This window comes from Psammomys obesus, unplaced genomic scaffold, assembly GCF_907164565.1.
Source record: "Psammomys obesus unplaced genomic scaffold, mPsaObe1.curated_primary_1811, whole genome shotgun sequence".
In the NCBI taxonomy this organism is placed as follows: Eukaryota; Metazoa; Chordata; class Mammalia; order Rodentia; family Muridae; genus Psammomys; species Psammomys obesus.
In genome coordinates, this window is record NW_026596034.1 from 23,469,293 (window position 1) to 23,488,625 (window position 19,333).

Here is a 19,333-nt window from a genome sequence, read left to right on the forward strand (position 1 = left end):
TGTCTTTGTCATTGATCTATTATTGTGAAGAGACACATGACCAAGGCAACGCTTATTTAAAAAAAAGTATTTAATTGAGAGCTGGTTTCCAGTTTCAGAGGCTTAGTCCATTATCATTACAACAAAGAGCATGGCCCCAAGCGGGCATGGTGCTGGAGAAGTAGTTGAGAGCTACATCCTGATCTGCGCACCAAGAGAGAGATACTTGGCATTGGCTTTTGAAGCCTCAAAGCCTGTCTCCCAATGACACACTTTCTTCATTAAGACCTCACCTCCTAATCCTTACAATCCGTTTATATGGTGCCACTCCCGAGTGATTTAGACAAGCCTGTGGGGGACATTCTTCGTTGGAGGAAGGCCCAACTGTATTTTTAAGTGCTGATTTCAGTGCCTTGAGATTTGGTTACTTCCTTACCATGGGCATTGTTATTGATGCTAAACCAAAAACCAAACCAAACCAAGCCAAACAAACAAACAAACAAAAAATTAAAAATAGGGAGAGAAATGACATATTAAAATATTAACTATTATGATCCCAAGTGAAAAGTATATGGGGATTTACTGCATATTTTTGCAATTTACCTGCTGGAATTCCAAAAACAAAACAAACAGAAACTTTAAATAATTAAAAAACTTTTGTTGTATTTATTTGAGAGAGAATCTCACTGTGTCCTGGAACTCACTATGTAAACCAGGCTGGCTTTGAATTTACAGAGCTCTGTCTGTCTCTGATTCCTGAAGGCGGTGGTATGGGTAACCATGCCCCAAAACTTTTAATCTAATAATTTTACTTACCATAATGATGATCAGTCCACACCTGTCACTTATGAATATTCATCTCCTGCTCAGTGCTTTTCACATTGCACCATATTCTAGAAGGGTCCTCTGTCTTCAGTTCACATTGGTCACTGTCTAAGAGATCTGTGGCAGAGGGGACAATTTCCAGGCTGGGGCTCAAGTCTGTTTGTTCAGACCGAGCAGCAGGGTCCAGTCTCCCAGCTTGTAGCATATACCTTTTCTGAAGTCCACATCCCTTTGAGAAAGATGGTGGAGGACCTTGCCCCTAGAGGAAGTCCTTACCACTCTCCTCTTGACAGCCTTTGAAATCCCTACTTCAGTCCCCTAACAGGACTATGTTTGCCAACAGTAAATCTGTTTGCTTTGGAAGGATCCAAATGAGCTTCTTCTACTTCTCCCTTGGCCAAGAGGTTCTCCCATTCTATCCTCTCAAGGTTTTTAAAAACATCCTTGCATTCACTGTCCTTTATGGAGATTGAAAGGAAATGCTCAGAGTGTTTAACTAAATCATATGTGAATGATAAAGGCATTTTTACCACAGTTTAAAATTCAGTGTTTTTCAACACTGTTCATAGACAAACTGTATGAGAACCAATGGAAGCACTTGCTAAAAACGTTGATTTCTGGTTCTCTATCCAGATCTACTGGTCTCTGAATGTACGGCAGAGAATCCTCAGAAGTTTTACATGTATTGAGGCTCCTTTTGAGCTATTCATTTATCAACTGTGTGCAGACAGCTTATTTTCACTACTTTTGACAATAATATCTAGAAATTAAATCACACACACACATGCGCAGGCACACATAGCATATGCCTCTGTTTGTGTGTCTATCTTATTTCTTTTGGAGAAGAAAGGGCTTCTTTGGATTTTTTTCTTTTGCTCACAACTGGAAATTGAATCTGGGATCTCAGGCATGCTAATCAAGCCTTCTGTTTTTGACACCCTTAGATTCCAGAGTTTGTTTCTTGCTGGAAATGGTGACACACAGTATTTGGGAAAGGGAGGTAGGTGGATCAGGAATTAGGGTCATCCCTGGCTCCATGGTCAGTTTGAGACTAGTCTAGGCTACATAAGACCCTGAGCCAAACCAAAACCAAAACAAAACACCCTTCCCCCCAAAAAAGATAGAGGCCAAAGAGATAGCTTAGCTTGTAAAAGTGCTTACACAAAGCTTGATGATTTGAGTGTGATCTTTGGAACCTTCATGGCAGAAGGAGTGAAATGCCTATTACAAGATGTCCCCTGGCCTTCATAGGCACATACACCCAAATGAGTAAATAAATGTATTTTTTTAAGTGAAAAAAAAAAAAAAAGTGCCACCACAGGGGCTCAGTACGTAAAAGAGTTGAACAAATGTGAAGACTTAAAAGTTCAAGTCCCAGCACCCACAGTAAAAGCGAGACAGGCCTTCATACATCTGTAATTCCAGGTCTGAGTAGTGGAGACAGGTAGACCCAGGGAGCTTGCTGTCCATCCAGGATGGCTGAAAACAGCAAGCTCCAAATTCAGAGAGACCTTCTTCTCTCAAGGGAACAAGAGAGGGAATGTGGAGGAAGACACCTGACAAACTCCTCCAGTTCCTTGTGCGTGTACACACACATTTGCAAACTGCATACCCACACAATATAACAAAAATAAAACTCAACAGAGAGCTTGCTTCTTATATTGCCATTCTCCCTCAGACCCTATTACAAAACTTGTGATGCAGTAAGTTTTCAGAAAAAAAAAAAAAAAAGAAATCTGTGAAATGAATATAAATGTTTGAATTTAGTGGTTGTGGAAGATCTTAAGAATCATAATGGTTTGTCTGCACAGTGAAATATCTAGTAAGGGCGAACCTCAAATGAAGAATTGCTTCCCTCAGATCGGCTTTCGGCCATGCCTGTAGGGCATTTTCTTGATTGCTGCACCAACCCTAGGCATGTGGGCCTGGGCTGTAGAGGAAAGGTAGCTCAACAAAAGCCTTGAAAGCAAGCCAGTAAGCAGCAGCTCCTCTGTGGTCTCTGCTTCAGTTCCTTCCCTGAGTTCCTGCCGTGGCCTCCCTGGATGATGGCTTACATCCTACAAGCCAAATAAACCCTCTACTCCTCAAGCTAGTTTTGGTCAGTATTTTATGACAGCCACCAGAGCGAACTACAGCACCTAGTTTGTGTAATTAGGGATATATGGAAAGTGGACATGGCCCGTGGTGGTGTACACTTTTAATCCAGGACTTGGAAGGCAGAGCCATGTGGATCTCTGAGTTCCACGCCAGGCAGGCTTGGTTACTGACACGTTTCAAAATAAGTAAGTAAATAAGTAATAAAATATTAGTGAAAGGGGTTGCAGATAGTTTACGCGGAGTCATGACTGGTAGGCTGTGAAGCGATACGATGAAAACATTTTAGGATGACCAGCCTATCAGTTTTCATGGCGATTACAGATAAGGCCTCATAACCCTGCACATTCACTTAGAATTCCAAAATACCTACACTTTTAGCAGGGCTCATGTGAAGCAAATCCTGTTTCAGGCCACTTAGAAACCAAATCAGTGTAGATAGGCCCCCGATCACTGAAAGAATTCGATTAGAGGTCATTTTGTCAGTACTGGAGTCAACGTGAGATATCTACCCTGGCCCCAACTGCTGTCCTATGTAAGGCCTTGAGCACGGAGCCCTGGAGTGTAACGCCAGTGGCGATTTACACAGTGATCGCTGTAAACTCTGACCTCCCTTTACACACATTTAGTGTGCCAAGCCTCTCCGCAAGGAAGGCAGAGGTCACCATGCCCATTTTTATTGTTGAGCCTTTTGGAGCCTAAGGGGAACCAGTGACCCGATCCGAGTCTGGGGAACAGCAAAGCTGTAACACCGGTCGCGAAGCTAGAGGGGAAAAACGAGCTTCCGGGAACTCGGGGACCCAGGGTGGAGGGAGGGGAAAAGACGATCCGGAGGGCAGGCTCTCCTCGGTTAGAACTCGGCCCGCCCGTGGGCCGAGCGCAGAGTACCCTCTCCGGTGGTGACATTTGTCACCCGGCCGCGTTTAGGAGAGGGTCCAAAATCACGGTATCTGATTGGCACGGTCGGAGGGGCTGGACGACGCTGATTGGCTAGCTGGACGTCGGACCAGGCCTTACCCGGTTACGGAAGCCGACGAGGGCCGAGCGGAACCCCAGGTAGCGGCGCAGAAGGACCCGGCCCCAATGGCGACCCCAGAAGCCGGCGGCAGCGGCGGGAATGGCGAGGGCTGCGACCCGTCCGTCACCTACTACCGGCTGGAGGAGGTGGCGAAGCGGAACTCCGCCGAGGAGACGTGGATGGTGATCCACGGGCGAGTCTACAACATCACCCGCTTCCTCAGCGAGGTGCGGGTCCGGGAGGCGGGAGGCTCCCGCGCGCGGCCCGGGCGAGGGGAGGAGGCCACGCGCGGCCGCCCGGCGCCCGGCGCCCGGAAGGGACCGCGACCCCCTCGGGGACGGCAGTCTCAGCCGCGGGTGACCGCGTGCGTTTCTTAATGCGTGGAGCGCTTGCAGTAGGCTAGACACGCCAGACCATCGGCCCGTTTTCAATTGGGAGAAACTGAGGCTCGCAGTGGCCAAGAACTCTCGAGGGCACACACTGAACCACCTAATCCCCGCGAACCTGTTTCAGATTTGCTCCTTACCTTCTACCTTCCAGGAAGTGTGCTTTAAGAAGCAATGTCTTTGGGGCATTTATTTTCTTGAGGAGGAGATATATATATATATATAATTATGTATGTCTGCAGAGGCCAGACCCTAACCCCGGGGGCTGGAGTAACAGGAGGGTGTGAGCCTCCGGATGGGGGTGTTGGATACTGACCTTGGATCCTCCCAAAGAGCACAATGTGGTCTTAACCAATTAGCATTCTGTCCTGTGGAGCCGAGATTCCTTCCACTCCTGTTCCTGTATTAGGCAGTGGATTTTTGTGTGTGTTAAAGACAGGGTCTAATTGTGGGGTCCTGCCTGTCCTGGAACTCTATATAGACCACACTGGTCTTGAACTCAGGGAGAGCTTCCAGCCTCTGCTTCCTGAGTGGTGGGATTAAAGGGTGGTAGCCTGATTTACTTATTTTTTTTCCTATTTAAATTTTTCTCCACCTCCTACTTTGAGTTGACTTAGAAGCCTGAAGGCCACGAACTGAGCTTTTCTCTTCCTTTGCCATTGATTATACATTCCCTCACTTTATTTTTGTTTTTAAAACTTTTTAAGGTATTGAGGATAAAACCCGGGCCTTGTGCATATTAGGCAAGTGTTGTACCATTAAGATAAATCTCTGAACGCTCAACCCGTTTTTTTTCTTGTTTTGTTTTGTGGCAGGATCTCCATGCTTAGCCCTGGTTATCCTGAAACTCAATCTGTAGACCAGGCTGGCCTTGAACTCACAGCTCCACCTGCCTCTGTCTTCTGAGTGCTGGGATTAAAGGCATGCATCACCACAGCCAGGCTTTCAGCCCTTTTCTTAGCTCTTCAGATCAAATCTCATTACTCAAAATCCCTTTGAGACTGTTATGCAACAGATAATTTTTTCCCCCTTCCTGTGACAAGGTCTGATGTATCTCAGGCTGGACTTTATCTGGATCATGTAGTAGTCTATGAGGACCTTGAGCTTCTCAGCGCACGTGTGTGTGTCTTGATGCTAAAAATCCAGTCCTTCATGCTTATCAGGCTAATACTCCTGTCAGCTGAATTACATGTCTAGCCGTAGGTTTGACAAGTGTGTTGAGCCATATAGTCACCTCAGTAAAGAAATAGAACATCTTCATTCCCCTAGAATATACCCTCTTGTTCCTTTGGTGCTTTCAGCTAAGGGAACCAGTGATGAGTAGTGTCAAAGATTAGTTTGAAGGTTGGAATTTTGTGATCATTTTATTTTGTTATAGAATATTATCCTTATGGCTTATGTCTTATTATTTTTCATTCTTTTTTTGTTTGTTTGTTTTGTTTTTTTTCGAGATGCTTTCTCTGTGTAGCCTAGGCTCCTTTGTAGACCAGGCTGGCCTCGAACTCACAGCAGTCTGCCTGCCTTTGCCTCCCTGAGTACTGGGATCAAAATTGTACACCACCACACCCAGCTGTGCCTCATATCTTTTTATTTTTTATTTTTTTTATTTAATTTTATTTTATGTGCATTAGTGTGAAGGGTTCAGACTGGGAACTGGCATTACAGACAGTTATGAGCAGCCATGGGGGTGCTGGGGATTGGAAAAGCAGACAGTACTTTTAACCACTGAACCATCTCTCCAGCCCCGGCTCATATCTTACAATACAACTTTGTTTTGAGAAAAATTAATTTATTTTTGTGTGTGTGGTAATGGATATTGCATATGAAAGGCTTTTGCATATGCCAGGCAAGCGCTGCTTCTGAACTATTTCCCTAGAGTCAGGCCTTCCCTCCAGAGTCTCAGTGTGAAGTTTTGCAAAGGAGGACATTATGTTAATAATTTTTTCTAGTAGACAGTGAACAATATTTAAGAATTTGATCATTTCTTCCCATTTGTATAAGAGACTACTCTCTCTCCTATCCAAGGTTGGGAAATGAACCCAGGTTCCTCACATATGCTAGGCAAATAAAGTACTTAACCCCTGAGTGTCATTGTTTGTTTGTTTGAGACAGGATTTTACTCTGTAGCCCAGGCTAGGCACTAAACTCTTTGTAGGCCTCCTCCTACCTCAGCCTCTGGAGAGCTGGGATCACAAGTCTGGCTCTCTGGTTTGTTGTTGTTGTTGTTGTTGTTGTTGTTGTTGTTGTTGTTGTTCTTCTTCTTCTTCTTCTTCTTCTTCTTCTTCTTCTTCTTCTTCTTTTTTGAGACAGGGTTTCTCTGTGTAGCCTTGACTGTCCTGGAATTTGCTTTGTAGACCAGGCTGGCCTTGAACACACAGAGATTCTCCTGCTTCTGCCTCCCTGAGTGCTGGGACCACAGGCATACGCCGTGGTGCCTGGCTCCCAGAATTTCTTGATTGATTGAGCATAGATAGTGAATTTGGAAGGACCCAGATAAGGACATTGCCAGCCTATTTCACCATACAGGGATGTAGCTAGAGGTGAGATCTGGTAAACACAGCTTCCCTTGAATTTTGATATACAGATCTTTATCCACATTAGTTGTTTCTTACATCATCATCATCATCATCATCATTGATTTTTTTTTTTTTTTTTTTTTTAGACAGGCTCTTACACGTATTCTAGGCTGGCGCTTTTTGGCACCAGACTGGCTTTGAATTTGTGAGAATCCTCCTTTGTCCTTCTACCTTCCTGAGTGCTGAGATGACACGCTTGAACCACCATGCTCAGCTTGCCGTTAGCTGTTCCTGGTTAACTTGTTCCATAATCTCTATTGCTGTCCAAGCTTAGTCATTCATCTGTTTAATCAAATATTAAGCCTTTGCCTGGCTCCAGATCCTGTTTTTCGTACTAAGAGTACAGTAGTGAATAAATACTTGTGCCATCTAGAGTCTGCAGTGCATAGGAAATAGACAGGAAACAGTAAATGTTTGCATTGCATTCCATGGTTAGATAGGTGCTAAGAAGAAAGAAGATGGTCTATGTGGCAAAATCATGAAGATAAAGGGTTGAAGGCCAGAAATAGTGTAATGAAGATGACTAAAGGCCAGGAGTAAAGTGGAGGGAGCTAGCCATGCAGATACCCATAGGGAGAGTATTCCTGGAGGAAGGCAAAGAGGCCTTGAGGTAGGAATATGTCTGGTGTGTTTGGGCCAGTCAGTGATGATTCAGTGGTTGGATAGAAGCACCTGAGATCAGAATAATCAAAGGACCGATCATGTCCTAGAATGAACTTTGATTTCTGTTCTGAGATGGAAAAATCATTAGAGACAAAGCATGATATAATGCGATTTAATGTTTAGTTGGGTCTTTCTGACAGCACTACTGAGAAAGCAATGATGGAGGACAAAGGTAGAATTGAAGAGCATGGTTAAGGAAGGTGTTGTAATGAAGGCAAGGAGTATTGTCTTCGACCAGAATAGCATCAGTAGGGGTAATGAGAAGGATGCCGGTGCTATGATGGTTTATGGTGCACTGGACTCTAGAAAGGAATGAAAATGGAGTTGATGATGCCAGCGTTTGGAGCTTTTAGGATGTAACAAGCAGGGTCGCTGTTATATGAGATGGGGAAGACATATTTGATTTGCATCTCTCTTTCCAGTGTGAAATCACTTGGGGATTAGTGAAAGAACCTTGATTTGCTACCTTGAATCCATACTTTTGCTGGTTTTTTAATTAATGACTGTGGTTAAATTGGGATGTGGCTAGGATTTGAGATGGCTTAGAATTGGTAATATCTTCCCCTACCAGATTACTTTTATATTAAAAAAATCATTGCCATTGTTTTATGTATTAAGAGTTAGAAATGAAAAGAGTACATACCATTCCTTGTTGGGGTTCTCTGTGTGTGCATGTGCATGTTTTAATATGAAACAAGGTGTCATGCAGACTAAACAGGCCTCAAATTTCTAGGTTGTTGAAGATGACCTCTGAACTTCTGATCCTCTTGCCTTTACCTCCCAAGTGGTGAGATTGTAGGGTATGTACTTGCACATGGTTTGTGGGATGCTAGGGACTGACCCAGGGCTGTGTGCATTTGAGGCAAACCCTGTATACCGAGCTATAGCTTCACCCCATATCAGTGGTTTTCCCCCCTACTATTTAGTAGTTTAGAAAAATAATCATTGGGAAAAAATAGTGAAATATTTCATAACATTGGTCTGAAAATACCAACATGCATCTCTATTATCTACTATGTTTTTTCTGAAGCTTTATTCAGTTAGTTATATGTAATATGATATAGTGTTAATATATATAGTATATATTAAATTATAGAGTAAAATTATTTTCTTCCTGTGTGTTATAAGGGAAAACACTTGGACCAGTGAGATGGTTCAGTGGGTAAGTGTTTGCTAAGTAAGCCTGACAGCCTGAGTTAGATCCCCAGAACCCATTGTGGAAGGAGAGAACAGAAGTTGTCCTCTGATCTCTGCATGCATGCTATGGTACATACATGTTCGAGCACAGATACACACACAAACCCACATAGTAAGTAAAATAATTTTAAAAGATGAAGTGAAAGAACATAGAGCTTGTGTAAAAACAGCTTTCTCAGAAGAGGAGTTTAAGCTGGGTGTGGTGACCCACTGTAATCTCAGCATTTGGTCCTGCCTTCTTGAAGTTTCCATTCTAGGGAAGACAAAACAAAACTGATGAAATGATTGTAAACTCTGTCTCTGTGTATGAAGGAAACATACAAGAAGTCAGGACAGGTGTCTAGTGCATTGGTAAAGCACTTACGCAGTGTGCATAGGTCTTATATTCAGCCTCCAGTACTGGGGGGAAGAACTGATGGATAAAAGCCTTCATGAGAAGATGACTTCTTTGTCTGCAATAAAGAAGCATGATATGGCCAGAGAATTATGCAGAGGCCGGGAAATGTCTGGCTTGGTAGGGAACTCATACTAGGTGCCTGTGGAGGCTAGGGGTTGGATCCCCTTAAACTAGATATACAGGCAGTTATGAGCCACCTGATATAGATGCTGGGAACCAAACTTGAATCTTCTGTAAGCACTTTTAATCACTGAGCCATCACTTTAGCCCCTGCATTGCTTTTTTATTTTTGTTTTTTCTTTTTATTTTTTTGAGACAGACTCTCACTCTGAAGCCTTGGCTAGTCTGAAACTCTCTATGTAGATCAGGCTGGCCTTGAACTCACAGAAATCCCCCATTCTCTGCCTCCCTAAACTGGAAATAAAGGTGTGTGTCACCAGCCTGGCCCCTCCCTTTTTTTTTTTTTTTTTAAAACCTGTATACCTATCTTAGTTACTGTTCTATTGCTGTGAAAATATCCCATGACCAAGGCAACTTATACAGGAAGCCTTTAATTAGAGGTTTACTTATAGTTTCAGAGGGTCAGTCCATGAACATAATGATAGGGAGGTATAGGATCAGTAGCTGATTCATAAGTTGCAGACAGAGAGATAGAGAGACTGGTTCTGGTGGGAGCTTTTGAGATCGCAAAACCCACTTCTAGTCACACACCTCCTCCAACAAGGTCACAGCACTCAAAATGAGGCTAATCCTCCCAGTCCTTCCCAAACAGTTCCATTAACTGGGGATGGAACATTCACCTATTTGGAGGGCCTGGGGAGCATTCTCATTTAAATCATCACAATATCTCAAGGTCAATGTTGCCAGCAACATTTATTGATGATAGAGCTCAAACCTGGGACTTCACGTATTTCCAACCTCATCTTTGGAATGCTATGTGGTGACAGGTGCTTTAAAGTAGCTACTTTGATACTAGGAGACAGTAGCTTTGCCTGAAGAAGGCAGAGAATTCAGGCTATTAACCACTGGCCCTGTGCAGGCAGGATGACCCAGTCAGTTGTTTTGTCTTCATTTGTTTATTCATTTTATGTGTGGTCATGCAGGTGTCTTCTCGTGTGCATATATGCTCCTACGAGAACAGAGTGAGTACTCCCTAATCTTCCCATATTTTAGATGTCATCCTGTTCTCAATCACATAGAAGACAGCTGTGGTTCCTATTCCTAAGAGTTTCTAGTCTGATGGAAAATAAAGAAATTTTAAAATCAAGTATAGGTTCTAGATGGCCCAGCTCTGACTACCCGAATTCGATTCCTGGGACCTACTTCACAGGGTTGTTCTCTGACCTCTGCATATGTGCTTTGGCATGTATGTGCTTCCCCCACAATGATTAGCTAGTTAAAATTGTGACATTCTAGCCAGGCATGGTGGTGCACACCTGTATTCCCAGCACTCAGGAAGGCAGAGGCAGGTGAATCTCTCTGTGAGTTTGAGGCCAGCCTGGTCTACAAAGCAAGTCTAGGACAGCCAAGGCCATGCAGAGAAACCCTGTCTGGAAAAACCAAAACATAAAAATAAAAAAGTAAGTAAGTAAAATTGTGATGTTCTATGAAGATACATAGACGTGTGAATATCTGTAGCAGTGAGGCCTGGGGCGGGGGTAAGGTTATCAGGTCATGTTGGAATTTCTAGACCTAAATTTGCGACTTGGGGTGATTTGTTGACCTTGCCAGGTTGCACCCTTTGCCATCTGGCTAGTTTCCTAGACAACACCTCTGTCTTACTGGGCTCATTCTTATCCCCCAGCCAATGGCATCATTTCCTCCTGTCAGCCCCTAGCTCTGTTATCTTTCTCTCCCCTGCCACTCTTTAATCTTCGTATTTGGCTTTGGTGATATTAAATATTTGGCTAAAGATTGCTCTTTATCATCCAGCCTAGTTTTTGCAGCTTCCTCAGGCTAATGTTTCTCAGTTCCATTTTCCAGTCAGATGGTCTCTAGTAGAGTTCCATTGTCACATTTGTACTGCATTGGTATGGAATTTCCATCCACAGAGAACTTGATTAATCTTTTTTCCAGCTAGAATTTTATTCTGTGATCATCATTCCTCACATTTTCTCGTCAGTCCACCAGTCCTCTGTTCTTTCCAAAGATTTAACAATCTGGAATACATTTCCACTAGTAATTTATTCTATTGTTTCTTTACCAAAGCATATATTTTTCTGTCCTCTGTCAGTAGTATTAGTAAGGTAATTGAATTTAAGACTATCTCTACTCCCCACCACACAGTCTTTGGATAGTTGAAATGACTAAGATCCTTCACAAGAGGACAGTATAAAGTTTTCTCATAGTATTTTACTTGGTTGCTTTTGCTTGAGTCAGAGATACAGAGCTCACACAGTCTGTTGTTTCCTCTCTTTTGCTTGTTTATATGGTAACTTACACAAAATTTAAGTGCAAGCTAGCTATGGTGTCTCTTATCTGAGATCCCTGTACCTATTAAGCTGAATTGGGAAGATCTTGAGTTTGGGAACTGTCTGAATTACAACAAAAAACTGAAACCAAACATAAGAGATTTGTGTGCAGAGTAGGTGCTAAAGAAAGGGGGCATTATATATTGTATAATACTAGCTTTTACATAAACTAGGTGAGAATTTTGTTTTGGTGTAGAGGTTTGACTAGGGACCTTGGGCTTACTAGGCAAACACTCTACAACGGAACTGTATCTCTAGCTCCTGTTTATGTGATTTGCTTTGTTCTGATTTGTTTTTAATTTTCTGTGTGTATGTATATTTGTGCACTTGAGTACAGGAGCCTGTAGAGGTTACACAGTGCCCAGTGTGGTCCTGGGAACCAAACGGCCTCTTCTTCAAGACAATAAGTGCTCTTGGCTATGGAGACATCTCTCCAGCTCCTTGTGAATTATGTTATTATTTATGTTGTGTTTTTGCCATGGTAAGAATCAAATCCTGGGCTTCTGCAAATCCTGAGGACATTGCCACTGAGCTGCACCCCTAGGCATTTTTTAGAGAGACATTTTTTTATTGTCCAGTAGACTTAATTAGTATAGACAACTGATCTAGATTACTGAGAATAATCCCATACTCTTGTCTTGTTTGGTTGTGATTTAGACAATAGCTATAGCAGAATTATTTTCCAGGGGTTTTATTATGCCCCCTTTGCTACTAAGTATCTTATTAGGGGTTCCTACTCCACTTTAGACCATTTAGTTCTTAAATAAAAGACAAGAGACCTTTTAGATTTATAATCTTTAAAGCATTAGAGATGGGCAGATATCAATTCTCTAAACTAATCTGCTATTTCCCAGCCATGTACCCGAGTATTAATCTCTGTATATTTTGTTTGGGCTGCTTGTGCTCCATCAGGCCAGCTCTCGTGACCACATGCTCACGGTTCATACTACCCCATGGTGGCTTCCTTCTTCCTCTGTTTCTTCTCGTGGTCCCTACCTGAGATCCCAAGCCTGGGAACTGAAGCTCTGCCTACCTCTCTTCTAGATACAGGGTGTCTAGACTTTTGTTGACCAATCAGATTATTGGGGAGCAAAGTTTACACAACAGTGTTCAGTATACAAGAGAATGCACTTGTCTGGACTGCACCCAGATCTTGGGGTCCAGAATTTAGCGTCTCAGTACATAGAGCACCAGAGCAATGCCCAACAAATAGCAAGTTTTGGGCTTATGTTAATTGCTGCTATGCAAATTTAGCTTCTCCTTTATAACAGTAAGTGGTGTGTGTGTGCGTGTGTATTATTTTAACTTTTCAACGTTGAGGATTGACCCAGCTATGTATGTATGTATCTATGTATCCACCTACCCACCTATCTGTTTATCTATACAAACCCTTAGCTCTTTGTTTTAGCTGTTGTTACCTGCACAATTCAGTGGCACTCATTTCATTTACAGTATTGTGTAGGAAAACTTTCTGGAGTCACTTCCTTTCTTCCACCTTGTAGGTTCTGGTGATCAAACTTAAGTCATTAAGTTTGTTAGCAGAGACTTACCTGTTGAGACATCCTATCAGCCCTTTACTATACTCTTTAAATAAAAAACATTCTTATTACAGTAATTTTTATCATAACATTTACCATTTTCATCATTTATAGGTATATAGTTTGACAGTAAGAACATTCACATATTTTTGGGAGCTGTCACCACTATCCATCTTAAGAGCTTTCTCGTTCCAAACTGAAACACTGCTTGTTAAGCAACAAATTCTAATTCCCTGATGTACCCAGCCTCAGCAGATAGCTGTTCTCATTTCTGTTTCTGTGAATTTAACTACAATAGGCACCCAGATAAATGGAATCATATATGTTAGCTGTGATGGTTCATGGCTGTGATCCTGGTATTCAGGAGGCTGAGGCAGAAGGATTGCTATAAGTTCAAGGCCAGCCTGGGATTCCATTGTTATGGTTGAACTCAGGTAGTAAATTCTTCTAGGTGCTATATTTTAAGTAGAATTTCTCTCTCTCTTTTTTTCTTTCCTCCTTTCTTTTTTTCAATCATTCATTGCTGGTTTATGAAAACACTTTTTTTTTTTTTAGCTTGTTCCTCAAAACCTTGTTGATTTAGTTTGTGAGCTGTTAATAACCTTTCTTGCAGGTTCTTTGTAGATTTTCTTCTGTTTTCTTTCTTTCGTTCTTTTATTCTTTCGTTCTTTCTCCCTCTCCTTCCTTCTTTTCCTTACTGGAATTTCTCTGTATTTGTGTAAGTGTGGCCAGAACTTTCCGTGTCATACTGAACAGCAGTCCCGGGAACTGCCATCTGATCTTGCTATTGATCTAAGGAACAGTCTTTCACTTTTGAATATTCTATTGTATGTTTTTTGTAAGTGTTCTTTATTATTTTGCTGACATTTCCTTGTTTGTAGTTTTCTAAGATTTTTATCAGGGTGTTGAACTTTGTCAAATGCTTTCTTCTGTCACTGAGATGACTAAGTTGTTTTTCCCTTTCAGTTAATGTGATCTGGTACATTGATACATTTGATTTTTTTTTAATTTTTTATTATGATTAAATATTTATTTATTTAAAGTGTGTGGTGTGTGTGTGTGCCTGCACACACATGCATGTGCATGCCATAACACACGTGGAAGTCAGACAGCTTTTAGGAATCTGTTCTTGTTTTCTCCCTCTCCCATGTGGGTCTTGGGAATGAACTCAGGTCATTAGGCTGAGTACATAAAAACTCAGATCTTTATGCTTGTGTGAAAAGCACTTTGCTGACTGAGCAATCTCTCCTATCCTCACTGATCATAAAAAAATACCAATCCAGAAATGAGGGTATGGTGATGCTACCTTTAACATGGACACTCGGGAGATAGAGGCAGGTGGGTCTCTTTTGAATTTTAGGCCAGCCTGGTGTATGTAGTGAATTCCAGGGTAGTTATGTACAGAGGCTTTGCTTCAAAACCAAACCAAGCCAAACCACACCAAAACAAAAGAAACCAACTGTGGTCATTATCTGATTAAGCTTAGGTAACCATACTGTTGAGATTTTATGTGCAGAGTCCCTGTCTATCAGCGGGTATTCTGGTCCTATGGCTCTTAAATCTTTCAGGCCCCCTTCAGGATGTTCCCTGAGCCTTAAGTGTAGGGGTTGTTCAAACTTGGGATTTCTAATCTATGAGCATTAGCATTATTTGGAAATAGTCATGTGCAAAGATTGAGAGTGGAGCTTTTAACTCTGAAATGCCTACATTGTCTTTCCTGGGCGCAGGATGAATGCAACTTTTGTTTTGGCTATCACATTACAAACTTGCTTTAAATGCCACAGGTCACCTATGGGGCAAATATTGAGTAATAAAAAAAATCCTGTATGTGTCTTAGGCCGTGCTTTGGTTTGCTCTGGAGCTGAATGTTACTACCCAGTTTGTGGCTTCCCACAGAGCACCATCATGTTTATTTAGCTCAGCTGAGTGATACACTCACTGATGGCAACATTAATCTTCCTGTGGATTTGATATATATTTTAAATTTTTTATTTTATGTGTATGGGTATTTGCGTGCATGTATGTCTATGCACCATATGTGTGTGCTTGGTGTCTGAGGAGGCTAGAAGAAGACACCGGCTTTCTTGAAACTGGAATTACAGACAGTCGTGACCCTCCATGTGAATGTTGGGGACAAAATCTGGGTCCTCTAGAATAGCAGCCAGTGCTTTTAACTGCTCAACCGTCTTTCCAGCTCCAGTTTGATAGATTCTTAACTCTGAGGCAGGAACCTTTGTAATATAACCCTTCTTTGATCCTGAAAACACTTGAGAATATAGCAATATATTAGAGTCATTTATTTTTCCTTAGTATTCAGAGATAGAAATTTGCTGAGTCTGTCCTGGCACTAGCTAGGTATTCATGCTAACAAGAATTTTTGTGAATAAAATTTTGACCCATTTGTTTTTTATGTCGGTTGAAATGAACAGGGAAATTTCATTTGCTTATCTATAGTTAAAATAAATCTTTAATAATGAAAATTATGAACTGTGTAAAGAAAATGATAAAAATATCAACACAAATATAAATATGTAAGGTGTTTATTCACAAAAATAGTTTGTTATACTTAAATTTTGGGCTGACTGCACATAAATCCTCTTCCAAAGGTTTTTTTTTTTTTTTTTTTTTAAAGATTTATGAATTCTGTTTTCATGCACAGCAGAAGAGGGAGTCAAGATTTCGTTACAGATTGGTTGAAAGCCACCATGTGGTTGCTAGGAATTGAACTCAGGACCTCTGGAAGAGCAGACAGTGCTCTTAAGCGCTGAGCCATCTCTCCAGCCCTCTTCCAAAGGTTTTTAAAAGTATTTTATCAGTAGCTCAGGTTTTTTCCCTTTCTCTGCCTGTTGTTTCTAGAGTTAACAGGAAAAAAAAGTTAACACATTTTTACTGTGATGTGGTGGGTATATTTGCATGTACTCTTTGTGCGTAGGTATGCAGGTGTGTGGAAGCTGAAGCTGACTTTGAGAGTCGTTCTTAATTTGAAGCAGGATCTCTCAGTTGAATTTGAAGCTCACCTATATGGCTAGTCTGGGTAGCCAGCGTGCTCCAGCGATCCCTCATCTCTGTCCCTCCAGCTCTGGAGTTACAAGCAGGCTGCCATGCCACGTAGTGTTTACATGACATCTGGTTTTTCACACATGTGGGATAAGCGCTGTACTCACTGAGCCATCTCTTAGCCCTGAAACATTTTATATTTATTTATTTATTTTAAGCTGGACACTTTTAATTGCAGCACTGGGGAGTCAGAGGCAGGTGGATCTCTGAGTTCAAGGACTACATGGTGAGTTCCTAGACAGCTAGGGTACATAGTAAGACCCCCCTCCCCAAATACATTTTACATGATATTTTTATTGTTTATTCATTTATTTTATATGTCAGTGTTTTCCCTTCATGTATGTATGTGTACTACATGTGTGCTTTGGTGCTTGCAGAGGTCAGAAGGTATTGGATCCCCTGTAACTGGATGGTTATGAATCACAATGTGTGTGCTAGGAACTGATCCTGGGTCCTCTGCAAGAGCAATACTTCCTCCTAACAGCTGAGCCCCCAAGACGTTTTTGAGTTGGCCTTTTCCTTCCACACACTTGTTATTTCCTCTGTTTTCTATTTTCAGGGCTCAGGAAAGAATGGTCCTGTTGCCCATACACATCTCATGTAGCCTCCCTCTTGTTCAGAGAGACTCCATTTCAAACAGTACTTACCACGTTAAGGGCAACTCTTTTTTATTTTTATTTTTTTAACAATCATTTTTCAAGCTTTGTTGTTCATTTTTGAGATTGTATTTTAATTAAAACATGTCTCTCTCCAAACCTTCTCATATACCCCTTCTGTTCTCCTTCAAATTTGTGGCCTCTTTTTCATTATTGTTGGAATGTATAGATTTGTTGTATATGTATATGTAGGCATATAATGTATATGTTATTGTAGGCATGTATAGATTTGTATATACATACATATTCCTAAAAACAACCTGTCAAAGCTGTATAATGTTACTGTATGTATGTATGTATGTTTTCAGGGATGACCATTTGGCACTGGGCAGCCAATTGGGGTATCCTTCCCTAGGGAGGACTACCTCTTGCTCTCCCAGCTTTACTCAGTTGTAATGGCATCTCTTAAGTTCTCACAGAAATCCACCTGCCTCTGCCTCCTGAGTGCTGGGGTTTAAAGGTGTGTACCACCATGTCCTGCTTGCTTTTTACTTTGATAGAGGAGTTGACAAAGTTGCACCAGCTGGCTTGATTTGGGATGTCTTGCCTCAGCCCTTTGAGATGCGGGGGGGTTATGGGTCTGTGCCACCAGACCTGTCATATCCTTTCTGTGAAAGCCTGTTTGTTAACTATGCCGTAAGGGAGAATATTTCCCATAGTTTAGACATAGAGCAAATTGGGAGGCAGTCCCCTATGCAGTGATGTCTTTCTCTCCAGATGAGACAGCTGTGTGGTGGCGTTCGCGCTCCTGCACTAAACTAGCTTAAATGCTGGGCTCTGCTGGGTGGGAACCTCTTAGGAGACCAAACAGAAGCTTTCTGATCCTCAGGGAGTTGGTGAGTAAGTGACCGTGATTGGCAGGTGACTTTGAAAGGCTTTGTATTTCTCTTGAATTAATCTTTAAAATATTAGTGCTGCTTAAGTGGTTATTATAAAAAGTAACTAATTAAAAAAAAAAAAAAAACACTAGTATCTCAGAAACATAGGTTTGGGTGTGTTAATGAAAATTCCAGATTTGCTAACAAGCAAATGTTTGCTGAGTATTGAAGTCAGGAACTGCTAAGTGTTAGTTCAGAAAATAGTGTTTTGGAGCTGGGTGCAATGATGCACACCTGTAATCCCAGCATTCTAGAAGGCAGAGACAGCTAGATCTCTTGAGTTTGAGGCCAGCCTGGTCTATAAACCGGAGTCTAGGACAGTTAAGCCTACACAGAGAAACCCTGTCTCAAAAAACCAAAAATAAGTAAGTAAATAAATAGTAAATTAAAAAATAAAATAATAAATGTTTTGGAATAAGCAATACTTGGTGAATACAGTCTCAAAAGACGGGTGATCACCTTGTGCAGCCGCCGCAGTCCCTTCTGGCATTTCCAGGTGGCCTTTTGTCTGTCTGTCTGTTTTCAGACAGGGCCTCTCTGCAGCCCTGAAGGGCCTAGAACTCACCCTGTAGGCCAGGCTGGCCTGGAAATTAGAGATCTGCTTGCTTCTACCTCCCAAATGCTGGGATAAAAAAGTATGTGTCATCATGCCTGGCAGGTGCCAAGTTTTTTTTTTAATTTATTTATTAGTTTATGTGTATGCACGTTGCTGTAGAGTGTGGAAGAAAGTGAGGACAACTTTTAGAAATTGCTTCTCTTCATAGGTTCCAGGGATCAAAATCAGGTTGTCAGGCTTTCTCCTCTGAGCCATCCCCCAGTGCTGAGTGTTTGGAGTCTATCAGTGTAATAGCACCAGCTGTCATAGGCACTCTCAGTATTTCTGTTTTATAAATGCAGGCACAAAGACATCTCAGTCCTTGGTAAAATAATTATAGAACATACTTCCCCTGCCCAACCTACGTACTTATTTATTTACTCATTTATATATTTATATATTTATTTACTTATTTATTTATCTATTTTTGTTTAAGAACAGTTTAAAGAAGTGCAGTAATGGTGCATGTCTTTAATCCTAGCACTTGAGGAACAGAGGCAGGTAGATCTTTGTGGATTTGAGGACAGCCAGGTCCACAGAGTAACTTCCAGGACAGCTAAGGCTTACAGAGAAGCCCTATCTCAAAAAAACAAAAACAAAAACAGGAAGACAATTTTAGACTTATAGCAAAGTTGTAAGAATAATCATTGAGGAAGCTGATGCAGGAGGAATTTCTGCACTTGTACACACATATACAAGAGAATAGATTTCTTTTTTTTTAAAGAAGGAAGAGAGAGAGGGAATGAGCAAGAACATAGCTCAGTTGGGAGAGAGTGCTTGCATAGCATGCATGGGGCCCTGGGTTCAGTCCCCAGCACCTCACTAATCTGGATGTGGTGGCTCACACCCAGAATCCCAGGACGCAGGAAGATCAGGCTTTTAAGGTCAACCTGGGCTGTATATGGAGCAACAGATCAACTGTACCACATGAGACCCCATCTCAAAAAAGAGAGTGGTGGGGGCGAGGAGGAGGAAGAAGAAGAAGAAAGAAAAATGTCAAGAG

The 19,333-nt window shown here is 41.7% G+C and overlaps 1 protein-coding gene across 1 annotated transcript in view; it reads left to right on the forward strand.

Annotated features, from left to right (window-relative positions):
• The first annotated feature begins 3,773 nt into the window (after positions 1–3,773).
• The window catches only part of LOC129686787 (cytochrome b5 type B), a 32,763-nt gene continuing 17,203 nt past the window's right edge, over positions 3,774–19,333 (forward strand). The window contains exon 1 of the mRNA XM_055620865.1: positions 3,774–4,143. Within this exon, the coding sequence (XP_055476840.1) occupies positions 3,982–4,143 (162 nt within the window). The 5' untranslated portion in view covers positions 3,774–3,981. The remainder of the gene's footprint in view (positions 4,144–19,333) is intronic.